Source organism: Vigna angularis, chromosome 7 (assembly GCF_016808095.1).
Source record: "Vigna angularis cultivar LongXiaoDou No.4 chromosome 7, ASM1680809v1, whole genome shotgun sequence".
NCBI lineage: Eukaryota > Viridiplantae > Streptophyta > Magnoliopsida > Fabales > Fabaceae > Vigna > Vigna angularis.
In genome coordinates this window covers 16,277,242-16,304,637 of record NC_068976.1, presented here as the reverse complement: position 1 = coordinate 16,304,637, position 27,396 = coordinate 16,277,242, and the positions used below count along the sequence as shown (strand labels likewise).

Here is a 27,396-nt window from a genome sequence, read left to right as displayed (position 1 = left end):
GGACAAGCTAATATAAATAAAATATTATACCATCATTTATCATTACACATATGTGATATATTTTAGATGATTCAATTTAATATTGAGTTTTTTTATAATTTTTATTATGCTTTTAATTAAAAGAATAAAAGAGTGTACTTGACAAATACGAGAGGGTTAAATATGTTTTTAGTCCCTAAACTATTGGCCGTTTCTGGTTTTCGTCCCTCTTTCAAAGTAAGGTACGATTTGGTCCTCAATCTTTAAAAAACGTTCGTTTTAGTCGAAAAAACGAACGTTTTGAGGACTAAAAACAAAATTTTGAGGACTAAAACGAACGTTTTTTAAAGATTGAGGACCAAATCGTACCTTACTTTGAAAGAGGGACGAAAACCAGAAACGACCAATAGTTTAGGGACTAAAAACATATTTAACCCATACGAGGAAAGAAAGTCTGTATTGATTTGCATAATAAATACATGAAAATATATTATCTAATATTATTTTGGGTTAAATATAACTGTAATATTTAAACTTTTATGTAAAGTTGTATATTTTTTATATCTCAAACTTTTGAATCAATTTTTTCCTTAAACTTTTATTAATGAATTTGATATAGTCATCCTACCTAGACATAAAAAAATATTAATGATATAACAAACGGTTTTCAAGAATAGTTATACCACATGAATATATGTATGATGTGTGTCTTTCCTTCTTTGTTCTCTTCATTCCAAATGACATTGTTTCCCTTCTTACTACCAACTCCTCCCTCCTCCATCACACTCATTCTTGTCTCGACCATCCCCAAACTCACTTCCCCATCCTTTTTTGTCTTCGTTCTTGCATTCTCTTGACTCCATCTTTTACTCTCGTGCAGTCTTACACAAGATAAGATGTACATGATCCATCAAAATCAAGTCTATTTTCTTTTCACGACCATCATTGGCCTTGCTATTGAAAATCTCTACATTCTCGATGTTTATGGCTTGGCCTACTTTAGATATGCTCTTTCATTAAAAGTTTAGAAAATAAAAAAAAAATTAAATGTTCCAATGGGGCATTTGAATTTTCAAAGAATAAAAGATGTCAGCTTTTGCCTCAACATAGTGATTGCATGGGGTTGGAAGGGTCAACACTAAAACCAAAATACATGAATTTTTGTCTACTTGACTAAATCAGTAGTAAAACCATAATACTTTTCTTAATATAAGTGTCATGTTTATCACCATTATCCAAAGTGTTGGAAGTCCCACATCGACTAGAGATAAAACCAATTTATAATATATAAGTGAGTATAAATCTCATCTTATAAGTTGATTTTATGAAGCTAAGTTAGGCTTAAAATTCATTTCTTAACATGGAATCAGAGCTATGGTTAGAATCTATCCTAGCGATATTTATTTTTTGTTAAGCATATTGTTCGAACCGTTATCGAATCACTTGTCTATATCAAACCATATAAACATATATGTTGATATATATACATGTACATTAAACTATTCAACTACGATTCACCACCCACAAAACATGTGTATATCATGCATACACCATTTCATGCATCTTAACTCTATGCTTTCTAATATCATCAAAACCAATATTCTTATGCATTTAAACCATTGTAATCCAATAATCTCAATATATGATTTATTTATTTTAAAGTTCCATGTAAGTTATACATCGAAACAACTATCTCATCAGACTTAGTTTTTTCTACTATATTAAAGAGTGTTTTACATAAAAACTATTACATAATCCCTTCTAACAACTTAATAGAATAAAACAAACTTTTAAAGAGTTAAATGCACTTGCAGTATCAAAAATTTGAATATAAAATTAAAATTTGGCTTAAATACCTACTTAGTCCCCGTGTTAATAGCTGAATTTCCGTTTAATACCCGGTTTTAAAAATGAAGACATTAGGTCCCTATATTATGAAAAGTGTATGACTTTAGTCCTGTCCGTTAAGTTGGTAGTAACGGTGTTAACTCCGCGCTGACGTGGCTACGCTTCTTTTCTCTCTCCTCTGCTCTTCCTGACACCTTCTGATTTGCTCCTAAATTCCTTCCAGCTTTTATATTTGTTTTGTCTGTAATTGGCAACCCCGTTTTTAGGCAACTTCTTCCACAATTTGCTGAGTCTTGGACGTGAGAAAATAAGGTGAGGGCCCCTCCATTTTGCAAACTCTCTTGTCATGTTCTGCACCTTGCAACCGTGGACGACCTTCCATACTCTTCTTCCTTCACACGTTGCACACCATTCCAGCCGTGGGTTCCCTTCTCCATTCCAAGAATCTACTCTTCTCCTTCTCTTTGTTGTGCATACCATTCCAGCCCCTTGCTCACGTGAATTTCCTTCCAGTCGTGGCTCCTTTCTCCATTTCAATCAGCCGTAGCCTTCTCATGCTCCCAAGCTGCTGGACATGGAGATAGCTGGACTACTCTTCTTTGCATAGACCAAGACCGTGGAGCACCTTGGTGCTGGACTCTGCTGCTATGTACTGCTGTAGCTGTCCGAGAGCTTCTCTTCTTCTAAGAAAAATCAATGGACAATGTGCTCTCTTCCGTGTGCTGCTCTTGATAGCTGGCTGCTCCAAAGCTTTTCTTCTCATGGACCCTTTTAGATGAAGATTTGAAGGAGTGCAGATCTTGTGTTGATGTCCGCATGCAGCCCTCCATTGTGTTTCTCTTCAAAATGAAGATCACTTACAGCCATGGGCCGTGGCATGCTTCTCTGCTGCTGGACCTTCTTTCACCGTGTGCAAGCTGCTGTCTTTAGCTTCCAGCTAACGTGGGCTGCCTTTGACGTGATGTACCTTCTTTGTTTCCACATTTCAGCTCACTCGTGAGCACCTCTTGGAGGTGAGAAAAGAAATAAGGTTGGGGCCCTCCAAGCTACTCTTCCGTGACCACATATGTTTTGAAGCCAAAAACAACAAATCTAGTGTGACCGTGAATGCATAAGAATTGTGGCAGCAACTTTCTTTAAAAACCGTGAGCTTCTTTTTTCCATTGAATGTCCAAAACCAAAAGCTTCGTGGAAGAGCATGGAGAGTGAAAAATCTGCACTACAAGCCAAAGTGAATATACATCTTTTCCATGTGGGCCGTGTGGTTGTATTCATTAATTAAAAATCAAAAGCATAGAATGTTGGAGCTCCTTCATTTGCACGTAGGCTTTCAAAGTGGTGGCCCCCTCCTCCATGTGCTTCATGGCCGTTTGCTTATATAGAAAAGGAATGACAATTTGCTCCTTCCTTAATGACAATTTGCATAGACCAAGACTGTGGAGCACCTTGCTGCTGGACTCTGCTGCCATGTACTGCTGTAGCTGTCCGAAGGCTTCTCTTCTTCTAAGAAAAATCAACGGACAATGTGCAAAAAGCATGAAGTGTAGAGAAAGGTTTGGTGAGAGAGAAATCATGAAAATCATTAATATACAAAAAGCAGAAGGTGTCAGGAAGAGCAGAGGAGAGAGAAAAGAAGCGTAGCCACGTCAGCACGGAGTTAACACCGTTACTACCAACTTAACGGACAGGACTAAAGTCATACACTTTTCATAATATAGGGACCTAATGTCTTCATTTTTAAAACCGGGTATTAAATGAAAATTCAGCTATTAACACGGGAACTAAGTAGGTATTTAAGCCTTAAAATTTATGTGTCTAAACTAATACATTTTGATCCTAAACTTTAAAAATAAATAAATATGATCATCTTAATTTGTTATTCATTTTATTAAATAATATTCTATATTAACATTTGAGTTGAAACGTATCGAACAGTGAAAACAATTTAAATATTAGTCTAAAATGTTAGTTGACACATAAAAAAATATAATACAACTAAGTTACAAGAACTATATCTATTCATTTTTAAAATTTTAGGATTAAATTATATTGCGACAACATGACGAATTCTAATTTTTGAGTCATCGTTAAAAGATTAAAAATATATATATCCAACTTTTAAAAAATCAAAAGTGATTGTATCTATCAAAATCAAGTTTAAAATAAGACATATACTCCTTCATCTCATAAAAAACTTTAATATCATAAAAGAATTATGTCAAATATTTGGTTATCTTATTGTTCAGAGTATACCAAATAAGAAAAGTTTTTTTAAAACTATAAATTGTAAAATAAATTAAAATGATTATCCAACTCCTATTGATAGATTCAATTTCCCGTTCACTTAAACTTTATTATTAAAATAATATTGGGTCTTATGGAAAAAAAATTCTTTATAATTTTAGAGTTTTTAATTTAACTCAATTTTAATGTTGACCTCAATATCTTATAAGTTTGAGTTTTACACCTCCCAAAACAGCTCTTTCTCATGCAGAGGAAAGAGATCTTAGACACGAAGGGACAAGGGCATTTCTTTTACAGGCAATAATCATAGATGGCGAAGTCACAAAAGCATATGAACGAATGTGCCAAAAGAAGAAGAAAATTCTAAAGGGTAAATGAAGGAAAGTGACACTGATGACCCCATACTCTACCTAATCACGTGCAGAATAATTTTTTGTTTTTTCATTCTCTCTATTTCTCATCATAAATTATAAGTAGTTTTTCTAACACTTTTTTTTTCAAATATTCTTTAATATGTATTAGTAGTTGTTGATATATGAATATTAGAGAAGAGAAATTGGTATGGTGATGTGTGGAGTAACTAAACATGATGGATAAAAGAAGACTAATGCTTAGTTATTTTGTACAGTGACTTCATACAAAAAAGAAAAAAAGAAAAGGTAAAATTGCTAAAACGTAAAAGTGAAGGAAATACTAAAGAAATACCTCTCTGTTCTCCCTCAAATATTTTATTGGTTGTGGAATGGCTCATCGCAGCATTTCCAATCCCAGATAAGACAGTAACCCAAAGAAGAAACAAAAAGCTTTGGCGTAGGTGACAGGTTGTATTATTCTCACACAAAAATGTTTTCAGCCTACCCAAAACTCATTTCTTCTGCATGGCTGTCATGTGATCTACCAAATAAACAAATAACCTGCCATGTGAAGTCAGGAAAATATTGACTGGAAGCAACAGAGATACATTGAAAATGACAAATTTCCGAGAGACATGAAACTGTGGAAAAAGAAAAGACCAATTCATAATACTGTTAAACATAAAATAACTATAATAAAAATGTGATATCCATAAAAAAAGGTCAAATTAAGAAGACTTAACCATTGTATGACGACAAAAACTGAAATATTAACTTTATAATATATAAAGGTTTATTTAATATCCTTAACGTTAAGAAAACAGATCAAACTCACAGACAGTAAACCCTAAATTATATGTTTAATCTTGAAAAAAATTCAAGAATTGCCAAAACACACTAAAAAATTACACAAGATCAAGCATATTATTTCCCCTTCCAACTGGTTGCAAGTTTTCCAGGTTAATTCAGAAATCAATATGGAGGTACTCGGAGTTTAAAGATCCCGACAACAATCACTAGCAGCCATCTCATGCAATTTCATATCCATAACACTGTAATACAAAAAGTTAATTTTTTGCATTAAACAACAAGAACGAAACGGCCATGTTCATAGTAGACAAGTTGAATTTTAACGCATTAGAGATAAGAAATATATACAAAGAGAAGAGCGTAAGGTACACAAAAAACCTGTTTAATTATCAAAGGCAACAAATTGTAAAACTTAACAGAAAGTAAATTGAGATAGAACTGATCCTGGGAGGTGAATTGCAATGGTTGCCTCTGTATCACATCAATTCGAGCATACAAATCCTTCTCCGTATTATAAATATGTTCATTCTGATGTTCCTATCAATCGGAACCATCTGGGAAATGGTCCAGCGCATCCTGCTTCCCATTGGCATAGAATTCAACTATTGCCTTCATCCTCTCAAACTTGTTAGGATGGTAATTAACATGTATAATCACAGGCTTCAGCTTCTTGAGTTTAGCATCTTTTCTGACAGTCTTAAAGAGAACTTTACTGTTCATAAAAAGGTACATATCCATCGTCCTTTTAGCAGCATGAAGTCCTTCGTAACCAGGATGAGAAGGGAAAAAGAGCTCCTCGTTGAAAACTGCCTGATCCCACGCTTTTGGGTCATTGGAGAGTCGGTTTGCAACACGATCCAAGAGCTCAATTGAAGGAATAGTTGGCCTTATGTAAAAGAAACCAGAGTTATAAACCCATATTCTCATGGTATGAGCGTACCGAGCCCAACCCATTGAGGGTTCATCAAAGACATCATTATACCCGTAAGCTGTCATGTTATTGTGACCATCAGACATAGACTCCACATCTGAATCCCTATAGAGATAATCGAACGGGTTCTGCAAGTACACAATGTCTACATCCGAGAGGAGAACACTGTAACCCAGTTGCAGAAATTCTCTCAAAACACGAAATTTCAATCCCGAAACAGCATGGTTACCACCAATCTTACCGACTGCATCAACACCTTGATCAGGATCTCTTCTATACACAGGAACATCATTGGATTTGCAGAACTCTTCAATGTTATCATCTAAGGCAACAACCAAATAATTAGGAATGCCAGCCTTCTTGATGTTGGTGAACCATAGCTGCAACATCTCCTTCACATTAGAGTTAGCAAGGCCAACGATTATCTCTTTATAAATAGCAACTTCCCCCAAGATTTTGGCTAATCTGGGGTTCACAGATTCATCAGGAATGACGGGTGGATTGGTTCTGAGAGCCTTGACGGTTCCAAAGGGCCCAGCCTTGTGTCTTTCACCAAGAACAAGAAACTGTTCCTGTGCATGGCCCTTTCCTTGCTCAGCCAAACGCAGCTTCTCCATAAGATCCTTCACCTGCTTCTTCAGCTCGGAATTTTTCTCTTTTGCTGATAGAATATCAACTTTAAGCGCATTAACTTGTTCTGGAGATTCGCACGCAGATGAAACCGTCTAAAATCAACAGTAACAATCAATATTCTTCATACACATCCTTCTACATAGTAAGCGTTCTACTTGATATATTCTAAAGACATTAATTGCATATAGTTTGTTATTAATGTTTCCTTTACTTAGTAGTATTACGAGAATAAATGAGTAATACACCAAAATGACAAGGACAGGTTAACTTAATTCCAGATATTAAAAATAAGGAAATTTAATCAGACTTTTGAAATTATTGTTCAATCTAGTCTCTAAAATTAATACAACCAGTGAATTTGGTGGCCAACTATACAAAATCAATCAATTTAGTTCTTCTTGAGTTTGATAACCGCACATCCATTTGGCCCCTTGTGTTAGAGACACCAAAACTGAAGCACAACAAAATCAAGTACTGGGAATCAAATTGGTTGATGTAGCATAAAGAAGGGACTAAATTGATTGATGCACAACGAAAGTGAAGAGCCAACATAACACAGTTACCAAAGTTAAGAATTAAATTGAGAGATCATTGATACTAATAACTAAGACGACTAATTATCAAAATGGTGTATACACTAATTAATCAATTATAAATTGTCATGCATGATAAGATTGTTAACTATTACAGTAAAATACCATTTTTTAGTCCTTGGAAAATTGTAAGTATTCTCATATTAGTGTCTCTTGAAAGTTCCAAATTAAATAGAAATAAGATCGATTTATTATATATAAACTGATATAAGTTTATTCTTTCAAACTGCTTATGTAAGGTTGAGTTAAACCTAAAAGTTCACATTGTATCAGAATTATTGGTTATAACCTATCATAACAATGTAATAAGCCCCAAACATTTTTAACACTTTCTCACTTAAAAATATGTTTGATAAATTACAATTTTTGGAACCTTGTTAGAATTTTCTTATTTTAGAGACCAATATCATAACACTTAGTTTTCAGGAACTCAAAAGATGTTTCATCCCAGTAATTACTTTAAAAGTCCAAGAGTGATTAGTTCACAGTGTAAGAGCACAGAATCTAAACTTTAAAAAAAAAATTGTAAATTGAGAGCTGAGTGGGGTAATTTAATAAAAAATAAATTTGAACCATATAACATCAGTCCTAATCCTGCAAAGAGTAAAGAATCACTTTAGTCACTGGAACTGGTAGGTCATGTCATGTGATATTAACTTCCGAAATTCAAAATATGTTAAACAAGTCCCAGAAATGTCTAGCAAATTTCGAAATTTCATTACGTACTGTGATTTTAATCCTAAATATATGTTAATACTATAAATTTAGTGACACTAGATCATTTGAATTTTGAACTAATTTGATCATCATTGCTAATTTCCTTCAGTTCAAGGACTAATATAATAGCATGTGCGAATTCCGGTAACAAAATAGCCATTGACTCGTAAAAGAAATGAAGGGATAAAAAAGAGAAAGAGGAAGATGAATGAAAACCTTGGGATGGCGAATGAGAGTTGTGGGAGCGGCGGTGAAGAGGCCATTGGGAGACAAGAAGGCGAAGATGCAGCCGATGAGAACACCGACGACGACGGCGGCGACGATTCGAGATCCGACGGATGATTGGGCTTTATCTCTGGTGAGCAATGCGTCTCTCCGACCCACCATGCTGCGTCTCTCTATCAGATCCAATTCGAAACCCTAAACGGAACGAAAACAAATTCAGATGTCAACTCACAAGGTTGAAGGAGCTGTGGCAGCTGGCAGAGAGTGGAAAAGAAGTTTAAGTATTTCTTTCTCTGACTTTGACACTTTCAATTGTTATTAATGTAATCCATGACACTTTCAATTCTTATTGATGTCATCATCCATGTTACTATTAGTCTCTCATTATTATAACCAACCATATTCTCCCATTATTATACATATAAAAAAAAATATGTGTAAAAAATTAACTTCTTACTTTTATATATATATATATATATTGTGTGCTAGCGCTTTTTGAGACTAGAAATCAGGAATTCAACAGATCCTTCACTGAATACTTCTATTGTTTAGACTTACAGGGATGATTGGAACTTCACATGCACGATATTTTGGCCAATTTGCAATTTTGCCTTCTGTAGTGTTGAGCCACCAGTGCACCAGGAACCATGTGGTCAAACCAACAACTTTTAGTTGATCACTTCATTTTACTCTGGTGAAAATCTCCTGGCTTGAAATGTTCTTTATATATATAATTAGCAGAATAATATAATGTAGCTTGACCATAAAAACCTTTGGGGGTGGTTGTGGTTTGTTAAAGGATTTGAAGAAATGTTTCAGATAAGTCTAGGTTGAGATGGTGTGATGTACAAGTTGATTCATGGAACGTGTATATATAAGATTATGATCAGAAGCAACAAGTAACACTACTCAACCCCATGTTTCTGAAAAGAAATGAATTGAAACATACATATCACTGAAAACTTGAAGAAATGCTTATCGAATATGCATTTTTCTGCTTGCACATTCTTTTCTTTAGTACAAATAAGATAGCAGAAATAGTAAATGACAAGACCATCAAAATCAACAAAAATGTAACCCTAATTCGTGATAGGGAACTATGAGATAACACTCCATTATTTGCTATGTTCACAACATTGACAGCAAGAATTAACCTCATAGAAGTCAATAGACTCGGTACTTAACTCCTCCACCTCGAACAAATATATTTCTGCCCTAACTGGACTAACAAACCAAGCATAATAAGGACGCCTGTGACCTAAAAATGTTAACTTAAAAACATGTCACAACCGTTACAAAAGTAATTATATACAGAGGGCACAACAAAACGGGATTATGCATCTGCTGAGCCAGTAACGTATGAAACTACAACTGTGGTATCATCAAGCTTGCCACCGTAGTAACGGAAACCAGCATCTTGAGCAGCGGTTGAGAAAGGAGTCTGTCTGTCTTTATCAAGTGCTCGTTGACGTGCCAATGCAGCTATCTTCTGGGCTGTAACTTGAGGACCTAATCCCGCTCTCATGGCGTGAACCACCACTGCCGTAATCTCATTATTGTACAAGTTATCAAACAGCCCATCTGTACCAGCAACTATGACATCCCCAGGTGCAACAGGAATGGTAAAAACCTAACATAAATAAAGTAAACCATCTAAGCATCCTACTAGTAGAAAAAACTTAGATGCAGAAAATCAACCCTCACAAAAAACTGAATGAGTTTATTCTCCAATCATCATCAAGAATAATCTAAAATCAAGTTTGACTACAAGTTCACAGTTGAATTCTTAATGTAGAGACAGGTATATCGGCAGGAAAAAGAATACCATAGTGCATAAACGAGACAAAATAGGGCAGAAAATCATGTAGTAAAGTTCTATAGAAGAAACAAGCAGTCTCTCCCAGAAACAAAGAAGAACTGAGACTTCAAATACAAGCCAGCAACTAACAATTATATCAGCAGCCGAATATTGATTCATGAAAAATAAAATGCGAATATTGGTGCAACCAGTTGGGGATTGCAAAATATGGCAGAAAGCCAATAATTAGATATGCCATATAGCTGACAGCATCATGGGCATATAATGGAAGACAATAGTTGAAACCGCAGGAGGAGGATCCAGGACGCATGCTGCAACTATAGTGGATGCAATAGTGCACCGAGTCACATTTGCTTGTCTGGGAAATTCTACTACGAAATGGAGTCATAAAACCCCCTATAATGGCTATTAAACAAAATTGGCATACATAATAAGCTTGACTCCACAACAATAAATTGAATGGAACTGTTAGAATCTAGACTCTTTCTTTTTTGCATGCATGCTTATTTATTATCCAGACATGTGAGTTTTGTCCCTCTAATAACCACCATCGGATCTAGATGAATTCTGATTAAATTTTTCTTCCTTTGCAGTACAAATCATGAGTAATGCCTTGATCGACTATGTTTGATGTTTTTAGACAATGTTCTCTCTTTTTTTTCATCTAAGTCCCAATATTTAAGATATGTATTAATGCAGTCACCGAAGTTCACTGTTGCCTAAATCCACTGTTGCATAAATCGGATTACTACTAACATTAGATTATTGGTTCAGCCTGACTTGGTGATTACAAATTCAGTTGTAGATCAAATGTAAAGTAATGAACAGTCTCTAGTCTGTAACAATTAATTGAATACAAATGTAACATTAAAAGACTAAATTGAAAAAATTTAAAAACACTGGACTAAATTGAATAGTCGTAAAAAACAGTGTTTATAAACTTCATTAACATAAATAATATATATTTTTATATATATAAAAGAACTATTCTGAGACAAGGTTTAAATCTTACAGTAGATATACAGAAGGGAATGTTAGATTTTTACGAATTAGAAATTAAATATAGAGAAAAAATACCATAAACCTATGTATACATTTGTTATATTAATTATATATACAATGACCATATTAGAAGATATAAACGAGTAGCAGATGCAGTAGCAAACATTTTTTCATAAATCAGATAAGCGCACTACTATTCAGTGTGTGTGCAGAAAATATACTCTTCATTGACCAATTTAATCTGATTCTCCCAAAGATAAAGTCCAAAAATAGGAAAATACCTGACCAGAACTAGGTAAATCACCATTCCTACCACATTCCAGCTGATAGGTGAAATTGAAATCATGTTGCTGCACTGGGGACCGGAATACGGTGCACCCATCCCGGACTACCATAAATCCACTGTCTCCTAAATTGATAGCATTAAGGCCCTGAGCAAGAAACACACAATAATGAATATATGTTAAGAATGAAACAAAAACAACTCTTTCATAATTGCATAATAACATAGCAAAATTATTTACTTACAAATTTAGAATAGAATATTTGTAAACAAGAAAAATCACAAGCCCTCAAGTAAAATATAAAATGAAGAAAAGCAGGAAAAAAAGAGTCAAGGTTCAGGAAGGAACATCGTTTGGAAATTACTAGGCAATGTTTTATATGCAAATAGAATGGAGTGGAGTGTGTGCTGCTTTATTCTTTCTTGTTCCACCCTTTAACCAAAATGCACCATTTTTATGTCCAGTTCTATTTTCTTTCCAAAATGTAACAACTCATAATATTTGACCCTATTTGAAGTAGTCTACCCCTGATGCTAGTATGCTACCGTAGTAAATTACTCAACAATCACGACCATGGAGCTTCATATTAGGTAATCTTATGCTTAGATGTATCCAATGCTAATGCTAACAAAATTATATTTCAGAAAATTAACTGTCACAACTTACAAGCACATAAAAAGCCTTTTAAAAGTGATTTTTAACTATTACAAGCACACTGAGGACTACTTTTACCATAAATTATTTAAGACAGCATTTGGCTATGTAAACTGGAACTTTTGCATCATAATTCACTAACGTATGTTAAAATGCACTAGGTCACAAGATCTATAAAGATCTAAGATTATTGCTTTGAAAATTCTCCACATAATTAAGTTACCAGAAGAAAATAAGCTGAAAGGCTTTTACCATAAAGATCTAAGACTATATATGGGTTTTCCACAAATGAATGCTGTGGAATGAAGAAAATAAGCTGAAAGGGTTAAATTAATCACCGGAAGAACATTGGACAGTAGAAAAAAGATACCCAAAATATCAATGAAAAAGGAAGCAAAAACTAAGGAAGTTAAATTCAGTACTACAGTAATATATGTCAAAGTTATGGCGCATAAGCTGCTGTAATATTCCAAACAGAAGAGCATAAAGGAGAAGTTAACCTGATCAGTAAGTGCAATGATGCATGCGGTAGAGGAACCCTTGGCTTTTGTACTTGAGTGTGCTTTTTCCAGCACCCTAGCTGGATCAATTGAACCTTTGGGCTCCTCCTGAATAGCATCCACTGATTTGGACATGAGCTCACGAGAGTAATATCCAGCATTAACACCAAGATCTGCCCATCCACCAACACCATCTGCCACCCCTATTGCTTGTTCCTCAGAACATATAAAGTGAGCATCTTCTCCACCAGTTTCTTCTTTATCAGGATGAGGCAAGTAGCATGATCCTGATACTAACTTAAGGGTCTTCCCTGAAGGAGTTTTCCTGCAGTCAACATCTCGAATCATGTAATATAAGCCATGAGATTGCACGTTAAAAATATACTTTTAACCACCATATATAGCTTCCAAATTTTTTATTATATAGCTTATACATGTCAGTTGATCCAAAAGGCAAACACAAATCAAATTTACGAGTTTTTTCCTGTACAGTGATATCACCATGGTGTCAAAATCACTGGACCAAAATATCATATGGAGTAAAATAAATAAGAGAGAATAACATACTGTTCAGATGAATCTGCAGAACTGCTTGACTGTTCCTCACGGACAGAAGTGTCAAAAGGTACGTCATGAGCAGGCCCAACTGAGTAACACGAGTTTGACAAGCTATGGAAAGCTCCAGATCCTGACTGCATGTAAGGGTGAGAATTATACAAGGTCTTGGCAGCATTATAAATAAAATATCCATAAATCGCACTGTTATCTGGCTGCTGATGCTTTTTCAAACTCATGCTCACTTTTCCACCATTCCTCAAACTCGTGTTTAAACATATACTACCGATCCTCTTGGTTGACACTGATCGGCGAACACCCTTCAAACTCGGGTTGTCTACATAAGATTCACCAACCACTACCCCGGGCAAGTGAGCAGCCATTGCCCTAATACGAAATCCAGTTCCACCACTACAAAACTGATCAGGGCCGGCAAGGGCTGAACCAATGTGGTATCCACAGACCTGAAACGACGGCCCCGACACAGACGGAACCGAAAATGTCCGAGACAGTGTGTCAACCACAGACAAAGTTCTTCTTTTTCCAACCAATTCAGAGCTGGAAGCTAAGGCAACGCCAGGGCGCACGAGCAGGCTAAGTTCCACACAATATGAACTATGCACAGAATGAAAAAACTTGGAACTACCAAACCACAATTTTCCTTGCCCAATCAGAATTTCAGCGGAGTCCAGTATTCCCCTTTCTTTCCCCAAAACCGATCTCTGAATTGAAGCTCCAAGCCTCGATAAGTAATTAGATGGCATTTTATTCTTCACCAACCCAATGATCAAGGTTCACCAAACACAACAAGAGGGTTACCACCACCACAACAAGCTAAACAATACAATCTCATAGCTCCAAAAACATTAACCCCTAATCCACTTTCAACAAAGCACACAAACAAACACCTTCAGCGAACCTTCAAAAATTCAGACACCTGGGTTACATTATTCCACAATTAAACTCAAAACCCAACAAATCATTCATTGAAGAAATCAATCACGGTAGTAATTAAAACTAAAAAAAAATCGAAAAGAAAAAGAGAACTGAAGAAATTCAAAATTGGAGGGAAGAAAAACCCTAACCGTAAAAGGTTGAAACGTAACCAAAAGGGTTACTGGGTGGTTAAATATTGAAGGGAAAAGGAATTTCTGTAAAGTGAATGAATTTAGACACGTGCCACGAGGGAGCCTTAGGGTTTTTCTCCGTAACCTTTGAAGCTTGGGAGAAGAAGAACCTGCAATAGCCGCAACAAGATGAAGACCTTCGAGAGCAAGAAGAAGAAGAAGAATATCGAAATTTGTTACAATTTCAGGAATCTCGAATTTTCTACGGCTTCTAAATATATTATTAATTTATCATGTTATCTCATCAAACAGAGATAAGGGCAGAAACAGAAAATACTTTATTAAAAATATTGTTAAAAATGTTTACATAAATTTGATAAATATATATAAAAAGGTATTTTTTATCAAAATTTTCATTTTACTGTCATAATAAATATTTAGTTGGAACAATAAATTTTATAATTTGGGAGAGCTAATTCTCACTTTCGAAAATGTTTTTACAGGAAATTTGGTTAAAAACTATTTTTACGAAATACTTATTTTAAAAGGTAAGCTAAATATAAGAAATATAATTCCAGAAAAGATATTTCGTACCCAATAATTACTAAATCTTCTTTGGTGGGTGAAAATATTTATTCTAGTTCTTTAAAAGTAAAGTTTTATTTTATCAACATAATATATTTTTACTATAAATAATATAAGTAAAATTTCCCTTTTTAGTAAAATGTCTTTTGTGGAGAAGTTAGTTGAAAATCAATATTAGAAAACCTTACCTTTTTTAAAAACCTTGTCCGCTGATAAACTTAGTTTTTTAGAAAGTAAATCAAATATAGAAAACATATTTTTCTAATTTCATATTCATGAAAAGGAAAAACAATCTTCTTTATCTCCTCAGTATAATATCTCGTTTTAATTTTTTAGAAAGTAAACCAAATATAGAAAACAAAGTATTATACAATGAATATATTGTCTAACCGTTCCAAATAATATTTTGGTTATCATATTACTAATTACTAATTATACTATAATAAATTCGTATTTTAAATATGTTGAATAAATTTTATTTGTATTTTCCTCTAAATTAGTCTTTATAAAGACCTAAAAAATTACATTTTAAAAGAAGTATTGGTTTAAAATAATGAGACTTAATTATTTAATTATTAAAAGATTTTAATATAAATAGTTTTCTAAGGAACGAGTCTTATAATTTTAAAATATATCATTTCTATAAACTTTTTTTTAGAGTTTTTTTATTTCTTTTCATCTAATTGAATAACCAAAATCGTAAGATTGATTATTACGGTGAGCTCTTCAATTTGGACTAATTAGTTTTTTAGATAAAGAGCCGACATAGATTATTTGCTTTTGATACTGTTTTAAGTTTTTTAGAGTAGTCTGATAATCAAACAAGTAAGGAAAGTTAGTTAGTCTAATTTTAATTGATGAATAAATTTTAATTTAAGTTTATATGCTTGTATGGTGATTAAATTTTATGCTGCAATCGTCAGATGATTTTTGACCTGTTCAGTTGGATTGTAAATGTTGGAATTGATCTTTGGATTATATGTCTTTTGAATCTTTGTAAAAGATTGAATTTTATAATTTGATTGTATATAAGTTGAGAATTTTGATTGATTGTGCCTTTAGAATGAGTATTAGACTGTGTTGCAAAGACTGGCAAGTCATAATTTTGCATAATTGTTGTCATGCATAATTATGCAGATCCGCTCGGTGAGCATAATCTTGCTTGACGAGCTTAAAGTAACACAATTTAATACAACTTTTCATATGTGTTTTTTCTTATAAGTTATGTTGTGATAAGTTAGTTTATGAATGATATTATAATGGGTAATGTGTGATATGAAATTGATAATGTTGGAACCAATCTAAGGAGAATTGGTGATAATGTGTTGTTATGTGTGCTTTGACATATGAAATTATGAAAGTAAGATATTCTGATGTATTACCAACCATTAAACTCAAAGATAAAAGGATAGGGAAAGAATAACATAAGGTTTTGTCCTAGAATTTTGTTTTAGGTATAAAAGATTAACCTGTAAGTAGTAGGATGATAACCCTTTCATTTATAATTTTACAGAGTATAAATACTATAACGGATGCATGTTTATATTAAATACATATATCAAAGCATGTATTCCAATAATTAAGTCTAGAGTCAACTGATTTTCTGTTTTATATGATTGTTATAATATTATAGTTGGTGAGTTATATGATATGATTCCTTATATATATGGAAGTCCTTTTTAAAATACTAGCTTATCCTATTTTATTGTTATTTTTGTTTTTTGTTTTATCTTTTGCAATGATCACCTATGGATATGAGCAAAAGATGAGTTATGATAGGCGTGAGTAGAAGATGAATTAGGTGTTGATATATTGTTATTATAGACTATGGATGCTGCTAATTAGTCTATTAGGTTTAATTAAAGTTTGTTTCTACATAAATATTACTTTTTTTAGTGTAATAATATTCTTATAAGTATAGAATCTATGTAAGAATATCTTTAATTACTACTATAATTATGTAAGAGATAACTTTAATAAGCTTTTGTATATATTCTTTTTGAAAAATTTATAACTCATTCATTTGTAGACAATGTCTCTTTTAGTAATTGTAATGTTAATATAGGTTTGTAAGAGAAAATGAGTCGTCATCATTTTTGTGAGTTCTTTATCTCTTAAAATTTCAAATATATCTTAATTTAAATTTAATATTGTTAAAATAATATCATTACATCTTTAATTTATAATGTATCATAAATATTAATAGATAAATATATAAATTGGTTTTAAGATAATTTTTTAATATGGCTAGCTTTTTGACATGTTAGTTTAGAAATTATGAAAAAGAATATTTGTTAATTCTTTAGGCAAGATAAATAAAGTTTCAACACAATGTAAAGATTGATTGGCGTACATAATCCCTAAACCTATGTAATAATACACATTAGGGAGTTGCTCCCTCCACCCCCACACATCTCTTCCTCCACCTCCCCTTTACTTTTTTGCCCCTTCCTCCACCTTTCCTTTACTATTTTGCCCCTCAATAAAATTTTATTTTTAAAATTATTGTTTTTTAATTTTATTCATTTATAACATATTTCACTGATAACCTACGTAGTTCCTTGTATGAGTAAAATATTTTTCTGCAAAGCTTGGTGATCGTGAAAAGAATTATCAAGCAATCTTCCTCTTGTTCTCGGTGCAATACGTGGTGCAGTGCGTTTATGGTGTAGTGTCCTTGTCGTGGTTCCTCTCCAGGTACGTAGTCATAATCCTTCCTATAATTCTAAACCCTAAACCCTTCCCATACTTCCAATAATCCTTTGAATATCCAAGCCTATAATCCTTGCATGAGCCGCAAAACGTAGTAAAATAAAAACGAAACGTAAAAGGAACACGACCTCTGGACGGATGACATCCTTCAACGGATGTCAAAATCCGTTTAAGGCGAAACAGATGTCGACATCCGTTTTGCCTTAAACGGATGTTGACATCCGTTGAAGGATGTCATCCGTCCAGAGGCAGTGTTCCTTTTACGTTTCGTTTTTATTTTATTTGTTTATTTTATTTACAGTAATTTATATTTAAATTTATAATTTTAAATGTTATATATGGTAAGAAGAAAGAAATGGAGAAATAGAAGTGAAAGGTTGATGAGGCTTGAAGAGAAAATGATAAACAGAAATGGAGAAATGGAGAAGAAGCTTGACGGAAGAGAGAAAGATAAACGGAAATGGAAGAGAGGAAGAGGTGCAGAGGGAAGTAAATCAGAAGTTTTAAATAAATTAAAATATTAAAATAATAAAACTAAAAAATTTTAACTTTTAAGGATATAATTGTCATTTTAGAAGGATATAATTGGCATTTTAGAAAATTGGGGAGGTGGAGGAAGAGACGTGTGGGGGTGGAGGGAGCACCTCCCTACACATTAACTGTTGCTATTAAATTATACTTTTAAGGTTTGAGAAAATTAGCACATAAATAGTTCGTGTTAAAGCTCCTGTAATTATAAAAAAAAAAATCATAAAACACTTTTTTCATAATTTCAAACCATGTTAAAAATATATTGAATATTTTTGTAATTTCTAAACTTAAGAAAAAATTAAAATTAACATTATTACTTTTTTAATTGGAATGTATGTAATAATTGAATTGGAATGTATGTAAATAATTCGTGCTACACTTAAAAAAAATTATAATCATTGGACTAAAATGATCTATCGATTATTTTTCAAAATTGAAAAATAAAAATGTATTAATTTAAAAAAAATTATGTCAAAATTTAAGAATTATAATCATATTTAACCCTTAAAAAATTATATAAAAATCAATTTTGGTATTTTCATTTACGGTTTTAAGAAAAGTTAATTAGATAATTTATGATTAAATTATAAATTAAAGTAATGATATTCTTATTTTTTATTTACATTTAAATTTATTAAATGATATATATATATATATATATATATATATATATATATATATATATTATGTATGTGTGTGTATATATTATGTATGTGTGTGTATATACGTATGTGTGTGAATTTTTCAATGTTTGACACAGGCTATAAGTAATGTCTTCGTCATCCTCAAAACCTATACCCTCGTGCAAACCTGTCTCGCCCATTTCATCATCTTCCATATTTGTTTCATTATGCTCCTTATTTCATAACTGAAAAACAGATAAAAAAATATTATAATGATAATGAGCACAGACTCATTGTCCAGTCGAAAGTAACAATTTTTCCTTTCTTTGTTATAACTGGATTTGCATTTACATCTGATCTTTCAGTCCTTAGATACATTTTTATCATGGAGAGATAATTACTATGAGGATCTCATAAAAGTATTATGTAGAAATCTTAAAACTTCTTGACACAGATGGTCAGTGACAAAAATGTTGAAGAAAAAAAAATCAATATCAAACTTATAATTGGATCAATGTGGCCAACATGGAACAGGAGGAACAAAAGTTTGATCTTATATATATTCCTCAAAACCTTAACGATGACAGAGATACCATATCACTTTGGCTAAAATGGTCAAATTGGGGCTTCATGGACATCCTTCTTGTAAGAATGTAAATGATTTAACTATTTGAGGACAAATTATTATATTATGTTCATGTTCATGCTATACACAAGTATTGCAAGATGATATCTTCATGTGAGTCATGAAACAGAATATTCCATTAATTGATCACTTCATATCATTGCACATATGCAAAAATGCCAAAAGCAATGACATACTCCGTTATAGTCTTGAAAGAACTCGTATTCTTTTGGTATACCGAATACGGTGTGTTTAGAAATAAGACAATTGTATGATAATCAAATTTCGTAAATGAGAGATCTTTCAACAAATTAAATGTGATCAATATAAATAATGCATGACAACATGGCAAATGTAACCATGACAAATAACGAAGAAAACCCAAGAAGTAGAGAAGATGTGGGAGTTCAATGACAACAATCCCATCTTTCCGAGGATGGTAATATAGTAAATGAAATATAAGATGAAATTGAGGGACTGCAATAAGGTATGCACTTACTCCAATTAAGTTTGAATACTTTATACTTGAATCTTCGCCATGGTCTAAAATATGTCCATCAAAAGAGTGATGAAGTTGAAGACAATATTTATGAACTTAAAGTCAGTATTGAATAGTTTTGTACTTTATTTCACTCTATTATTGTTTTTTATTCTGATGTATTTTTTTATTTCGATAACAGAATTAATTTTCAAGTCTTATTACATTATATTAAACATATGGACATATTATTGTTTTAAATTTATTCCGCAAATCTCATTTTTTGGTTACACACATAAATTTTTTAATTAATCAAATTTTCCTCCTATTTGCAGTATAAGGAAGAATGAAGGAGAAATACCCTTCCAAATTCTGAAGCATTTTCAAAAAATTTGTGAAAAGGGACAACTATTGCAATTTCATCTAGTTTTGTGTGTGTATACAATGGTGGCAATGATGCATATACCAGAGATTTCCTGCAAACTGTCTAAATTCATCAGCACTAGACCGATCCTAGAGTGCTATATAGCCAATGCCTCTCAACAGGGATAAAGTGACCATGAAAATGCATTCCTAAAACAAATCATGCATCACATACGCGTAATCCATTTATTTTTTTCCTTTTATATGCCACACTTGTTATGTAAAAAAGTGCTAGCAAGAAACTGTCCAACACACTCTTCCCAACCAACAGGACAGAACATTCTATCGAGTAAAATTGATTGAAAGCTACAAAATTATGAATGAACTTCATTAAACAACAAGGAGTCATTCAATTTTGCTGTATAGATAAGTTGAATCAATTACAAAACCAGTCAAGTGATTAGTTGTCATACAAGCCTCCTAATCCTATGTGAACACTCACAATACTCATTCTAATGCAATTTTCTTTTTCCAGTTGATAACATTTTCTCCATTTCTCTCTTCTGGTTCAACCATGGATTCTAACACACAATTCTACGTAACACAGTTTCTTCTATCAAAAACATTACTCTCTTTTCTTCTATCAAAACCTCACCAAACGAAACAAATTCAGTCAGCAAGCAGCAGAACTGCCACAACCACAAGAAGACAAAGAAGTAGAACAAACAAATAGAATCATGGCCATTTTAATTCAATTAATTGATATTAATTGGCAAATCCAAAACTATAAGCATGAGAAATTAACAAAGAACAAAGCACCAATTTTTCTATCTACACAGTATACGTACCTACATGACTTTTTATGAATGAAAAGAAGTTGTGAGAAATTCAGCAAGAGACCCAATTCTTGTGAGTGCTAATGAGCGCAGACAAAAGCCCAGCGGAAGCCATGAAAACCGGTTTCGAAAACGGTCCATTCCCATCCAAAATATCGTCCAAAGCCATAACCGCATCGGCCAAATCCTGAACAACCGAAAGCCTCTTCATCGTTTTCTTCTCTCTCAACTTCCGCAACCTAGATTCTTCTTCCACGCACCCAATCCCTCTCAAGTGCGAGATTTCCACGCTCGACGCCAAACACGACTCCTCCTCAGCAATAATGTTTAAATCGGTGAGTTTGAGCGCCACGCTCCCGAAGTACCCGACTAGCTCCGCCCACGCGCTCACTTTCTGGAACGCGCGCGCGTGTTTGGGATCGATGAGGCCAGATTTCGCCAGCCAGACGAACTGCTCGACAAAGTAGTAGAAGCCTTCGCCGCCGTAGGCGAGGAGGGTGAAGAGGAGGTGACGGTTGGAGTGGTGGTGGGAGGCTCGGAGAGCGTTTAGGTCTTGGACGAATTTGCCGAGTCGGAAGGCCTTGCGGCTGACGCCGACGCTAGATTCGAAGGATTTGAGACGGTGGTAGAGGGCGGGGTTATTGGAGGATTGAAGGAGCGAAGAGGCGAGGATGAGCTTGGTGGCGTAACGGGAAATCTTGAGGAGCTTGTCGACACCGTCGCGCTTCGCGAGGTAGGCTTCGACGTGGTTCAATAGGTCTCGGTGGTGTTGTTCCTTCGAGGGTGGTGCCTTGCTAAGGTTAGGGTTTGGCGCTGGTGATGTGGAAGATTTGGGATCGGAATCCATGACAATCGATTCGGGGGCTGTGGAAGGTGTTGCCGCCGATTCGGAAGAAATAGGTGGTGGCGGTGGTGGTGGCAGTGGCGGTGGCGGTGGCGGTGGCAGTGGCGGTGGCGGTGGCGGTGGCGGTGGCGGTGCTGCAACTTCAAGTGCCTCCGTTGTGATCAGAACAAGTAACAAAAAGTAACGTTAAATTGAACCAATAAAAGAAAAAAGAATCGATTTTTCTTTTAAGAGAATCTATTTTGGTAAAATCGTATAATTGAAATGAAATGAAAATCATCATTTAAATCGATTTGAATTTAGGTATATTTTGTTTGACTTGGATTTGGACTGATTTACCTTAAAATAGAATTTGATTTAACTTAGATTCATACTAATTTGATTTAATCTCAATTAGATTAACTTGACTTTACTTTGATTTAGTTCAATTCGGTCCAAATTTTGCATGAATTTTATCTAATTCTACTTTAAGTTCAATTCAATATAGTATTTCATAATTTTAAATGAAGTAGAAGCATTTTGACTTTAGATTTTTAAATAAAAATATCTCTATTTAAATAATATGAATTTGATTTGAAAATTTGAATTTTTCATTCACCTTTAAGTATATTTAAATAATTTATGTAATTAAGAAAAAAATATTTATTTTTATTTTAATAGTATTATATTTATTATTTATTTTTAAGCTGTGCTGGAATTAAGTAGAAATCTATAGGTGAGGAGAACCTCATAATTCCACACATTTTAACAAAAAACTGTTTAATAACTTTTAGTTATACTATTTCTAATTTCGTTTGTTTAATCTTGATTTTAAAAGTACTACTTCTTCTATCTAATCAGTGATAAAAAAAATTTAATAAATGAATGTTATACATAATGAAATTTATAATTAATATTGAATTTCATATAAATTAAATAATATTTTTTGGATTCGGGAAGTATAACTCATCTTCCACCCATGTTCTATTTTGTAAGGTAGTATTCACTTTATTATGAAAGTCAAATATCAAGTCATTTCTATAAACAATTTTGAAAATATAGTGAGAAATTTGATAAAAAAAAATATCAATAAAGATATTAAACTAAAAAAAATAAATTATAATATAAATATAATTAAACCTAAGAATATATGATAAAATGGTTCTGATTAATTACAGAAAGCGGGTTAAATTTTGTAATTTGTTTGCTACATACATGTTGTTAGGCTGATAGGCGGGTTCACTACTATTTTTAATTCTTTCAATTTTTAATAGTTTTTCAATTTTATTTTAATTATATATATATATATATTAAAATCGTATTTAATTATATAAATATTTTCAATATTTTAATTGATTAATTAATACTTTTAATTAAATAAATTAAAATAATTATTATATTCACACGTTAAATTATTTTATTTTAGTTAATAATTAAAATTTAATTTATAATATAAAAAATATTTATATTTTTAAAAAATATAATATAAAAAAGATATTTTAAATTACTTTTAATTAAAAAAATGGAGTAGTAGATTACTCGTCTCGTCATATTTTTAGTATGTCAATGGTTAAATATGTGTTAGTCTCTGAATTATCATGCCATGTGTAAGATCAATTTTAATTTTATTACTGATTGTAATTAGAATTAAAAGAAAAAAAAATAAAGTATAGGGTCAAAATTGGAAACAATTTCTTCTTCTTTCGTGGGTTCATCCTTGTGAGGACACTCTTTCCTTCTCCATCTTCAACGCAGTCATTGCCAACACCAGGTTCAACCGCGGTGCCACCTTTACCCAAAGCCTCCATCAGCAAAGCTAGCACTGCCTTTACCCTACTTCACGCGACATCTTCATTTCTTCTAGATCCACAACAGCATCAACCAACGAGCCCCCATCGACGAACCACACGACTCCGAGCAACCGTCGCGTCGAGACTGTAGTACTAATGAATCTCTACAAAGGAGTATGTCTATGCTTGCAATAAATTTGTGAAAAAAAAATTGAGAAGAAACAGGAAAAATAAGTAAGATGGATATAGAAGCTAAAGAGTTCTTATTGAACAATATCACAAAATTGAAAGTGAATGAACTCTCAAATAGTTTCAGCTACCAAACTCGATTCTATGTGATATTGTTGGAATTGGAAAAAACTTATAGCTATTTTGATATAATGCTTTTTCTTACATCTCAATAGTATATAGAAGTTAGATTTTAATAAAATTTTGGAAAATTTGAAGTCATATCCAATGTCAACTAAATGCAAACAAGTCAAACAAATTCAATACAAAGTAATACAGAAGAAGTGTAACATGAATTTACACTATTATCACATCCCTCAGTTAACAGGCTCTCTGCTTTATGTATCTGGTGATCTAGAACTTTTAATAGTCTAACAAATACTTCTATGGGAACCAAATGCAGAAGTTTTTTTTCACGAATAGATGTTATTTCATTGACAAGTAATCTAAGATCAGAAAGAGGTTGTGACAACCATTATGCTTCATCTCTGTCATCACTATTTAGTTCAGATTTGCTGCATAAATCCTCCAAAAGCTCACAAAACCTTTAAATGTGGGCACCTAGAAAAAAATTACAAATACCAGTTCATTATGCATGTAACAACAACACGTTTATCTTCATAAATGTGATGACAAACATAGAGATAGCAAACATACAATAATAAAAAGTAAGATTTCTACGAAACAAGCATGCACCAACACTGAAGCTCAGCAGAATCAGGTGTTATAGATATTCCATCCCACCTTTCTTTTTTAATTTCGACTTTTTAGAAGAAACCATGGAAATATCTTGACATGTAATTTTGAAAAATTAAAAAATGAAAATCAAATATCAACTAACACTATAATATATAATATATAATATAGGGTTAAATATGTTTTTAGTCCCTTATCATGTGATTTTGGTTTTCGTTCCTATGGCACCTCAATTATTAATTTAATTAACATTATGATCAAGTATCTAACTATCAACTTACTAGCTATATCTCATGTCAAAATCCACTCACATCAACCACCACATACAATTTACTCTACTTCCAGAAGACTCATGAGTTGAATTAGACTTAAATATTTGCATCAATCATACTATCTTCACTAAGTTGTTACTACAACAATATTAGATAATAGAAACTCAAATCACTTATATGGTTGGGTAAATCCCTATGACCTACCATAGTTTTATTTGATATTGTTGACTAGGTTATAGGAATCTCTTTTGACTTTTACTACCTAATACTTTCAATATGTACCTACATCTCAACATAGTATTCATTCCCTAAAAATAACTTTGTTTCCAAACATCATATGTTATATGAAAATCGTAACATCATACATTTTCATTCATATATGTTTTATCTCAATTCAATTACTAATGTTATCATCCATTCATTATTTATCATATTTAATAATATTTAACTCAATATATTGATCAACAATATAAAAATTGACGAAAGATAAACAAATTTTAGCATTTAGAAACATTTTAAAAAATATTTTTCAAAGTTTAAAAAATGATCTCCCTCACCTAGTGAATTAAACATATGTTGCAATTCTCCCAACCACCATTATAGTTGTTCAGCCAATGGCATAAGGATGACTATTAAATTTTAGTTATTCTGCATAAAATTCGCTCACCTAATGACTAAAGTATTCACCCAACAATTGACTGATTGAGAACTTATTGACCTAGTAGCCAAAACTCCCAATTTTTTAATTAAATGAATTTTTTTCAATGAAAGTTATAGTTTGTCCAACCGCCAAATCACTAGGAGTTTTATTTAAATAACTCATCCAACACCTTTACGTAATTATGAAATTCTACAAAATATAACAAAGGTTTAGGAGATTTTATAAAAACAACTCACTGATTGAGAACTTATTGACCTAGTAGCCAAAACTCCCAATTTTTTAATTAAATAATTTTTTCTCAATTAGTTTGTCGAACCACCAAATCACTAGGAGTTTTATTTAAATAACTCATCCAACACCTTTACGTAATTATGAAATTCTACAAAATATAACAAAAGGTCTAGTTAGTTTAAATTGATAATTTTCTTCCTTTCTAATGTCTAACATATCATATTTTGTTCCAAAATAAAAGAATTTAAACCAATTAAACTCAATTGAAAAAACTATACAACATATCACCAAACATTCAAGATCCAAACAATGCACAAATCCTAAATAAAATAAAATATTATGATTATGTCATTTTCATGTTCAAATCTTCAAACCTAAGTTACTATAAAAAATTAACTAATTTTCTTTACTTGTTATTGTACTCCCAATTTCACTACTTTCACAAGTTAAACATGAATAAAAGAAATTTTGATAAATGATTTAAACATACCCTTATAATTTGGATTTTGTGTTAAAAGGACATGTAAAACCCTTAATTCTCATGTGTGAAAAATAAAATAAAAAGAAATATATTTTAAAACATTCAAATAAAATAAGATTACTTTATTCTTCACGAATCCCACCAAAATAGTATTTTAGCAAGATGATAATTTTTCTAAAATAAAATTTATAATTTGAATAGTTAATTTTTTCTATCTATAAGTTTAATAATTAATATATTTATATTTATATTTTTCTACTATTAAATGATTTGCTATGTTCTATTTAAAAATATCTATTATCACTTTTTATGAGATTTCATTTTAGTGGAATGATATTAATCATTTTCTATTTAAAATATTTTAAATTAGTGGACATGTTTTTATTAGAAAAAATTAACAAATATTTAAATAATGTACATAAAGTTTCTCTTTCCAGGTTCAAAAGTACGAGTAACAATAAAGATAACATTTCCAGAAATGAGGAACCATTCCCTGCCAATGCAGTCACTCATTAAAAATAAGGTATTGGCAGCAGAAAGAAATTAACATCACTCATGCAAAGATAAAATACTAGGTAAGACTAAACATAGACGCTGAAAAATCAGACATGACCACAGATCATTACCAAACAAAGAAGTGATTTTTTTTCAAAGGATCGCTTATAACTTTTATTTTGATGGAAGTAACAATTCTAAAGGGTTTATTCCCCTAAACAAGAAATTAGGCCCCTTAATGAGAATAGTATACTCTCTCAAAAATTCATTTCATCATGAAACAGGTAGTAAAAAGAAGAGTCAAGAAGTGAAAGTTTTTTTCTTTCTTAGGAAAAAAAATGCCGCTCCAAAGAAGTTTCACAATGAAAAAGAAAATACGTGCAGTGTTCATAATTTTAAGATGCTACTTCAAGTTTTCTATTTAATGTAATTTGGACTACCATTCTAATTTCGAGAATATCCCAAGGTCGATCCACAATTATGAAATTGAAACCAGAACCAGAAAGAGAGGCATAGATTTATCAAACAAACGCAAAATATGAAAGACAAAACCCAGGTTACTTGCCTAACTAAGCACAAGGAGTACTCTTAAGAAATACCACAGAATTTCAGCAATAGGTTTGCCACTGATAAAAGGAACTGGCATACCTTATAACTAACATAATTTGATGGAAGTAAAGATAACTTCCTTAAAATGTGGCTCAACTTTAGAGAATAATTGTTCATAATTACGAGAAAGGAGGAGAATGAAA

At 32.3% G+C, this 27,396-nt stretch overlaps 3 protein-coding genes across 8 annotated transcripts; all 3 read right to left on the bottom strand.

Moving 5' to 3' along the window:
- Window positions 1–5,481: 5,481 nt before the first annotated feature.
- LOC108343860 (arabinosyltransferase RRA3) lies at window positions 5,482–9,258 on the bottom strand. The gene is made up of 3 exons (XM_017582277.2): window positions 8,892–9,258; window positions 8,325–8,528; window positions 5,482–6,890 (listed from the first exon to the last, which is right to left on the bottom strand). The coding sequence occupies exons 2-3, from the start codon at window positions 8,493–8,495 to the stop codon at window positions 5,775–5,777; spliced, it is 1,287 nt and encodes a 428-aa protein (XP_017437766.1). The 5' UTR covers window positions 8,496–8,528; window positions 8,892–9,258; the 3' UTR covers window positions 5,482–5,774.
- Window positions 9,259–9,395: 137 nt separating this feature from the next.
- Window positions 9,396–14,473, bottom strand: LOC108343851 (probable protein phosphatase 2C 55). 2 transcript variants are annotated; one of them, XM_017582265.2, is made up of 5 exons: window positions 14,233–14,473; window positions 13,160–14,084; window positions 12,593–12,917; window positions 11,436–11,585; window positions 9,396–9,963 (listed from the first exon to the last, which is right to left on the bottom strand). In XM_017582265.2, exons 2-5 carry the CDS (start codon window positions 13,909–13,911, stop codon window positions 9,667–9,669), a joined length of 1,524 nt encoding a protein of 507 aa, XP_017437754.1. In that variant the 5' UTR covers window positions 13,912–14,084; window positions 14,233–14,473; the 3' UTR covers window positions 9,396–9,666. The 2 variants fall into 2 exon arrangements, with proteins under 2 accessions (XP_017437754.1, XP_052736060.1); XM_052880100.1 differs by having other exon boundaries at window positions 13,160–14,066.
- A 4,174-nt stretch (window positions 14,474–18,647) lies between these two features.
- Window positions 18,648–22,064, bottom strand: LOC108334923 (peroxisomal membrane protein 11A). 5 transcript variants are annotated; one of them, XM_017570845.2, is made up of 2 exons: window positions 20,980–22,064; window positions 18,648–18,910 (listed from the first exon to the last, which is right to left on the bottom strand). In XM_017570845.2, exon 1 carries the CDS (start codon window positions 21,812–21,814, stop codon window positions 21,020–21,022), a length of 795 nt encoding a protein of 264 aa, XP_017426334.1. In that variant the 5' UTR covers window positions 21,815–22,064; the 3' UTR covers window positions 18,648–18,910; window positions 20,980–21,019. The 5 variants fall into 5 exon arrangements, with proteins under 5 accessions (XP_017426334.1, XP_052735761.1, XP_052735760.1 ...); XM_052879801.1 differs by having other exon boundaries at window positions 20,984–22,064; XM_052879800.1 differs by lacking the exon at window positions 18,648–18,910 and adding an exon at window positions 20,535–20,820.
- Window positions 22,065–27,396: the final 5,332 nt, after the last annotated feature.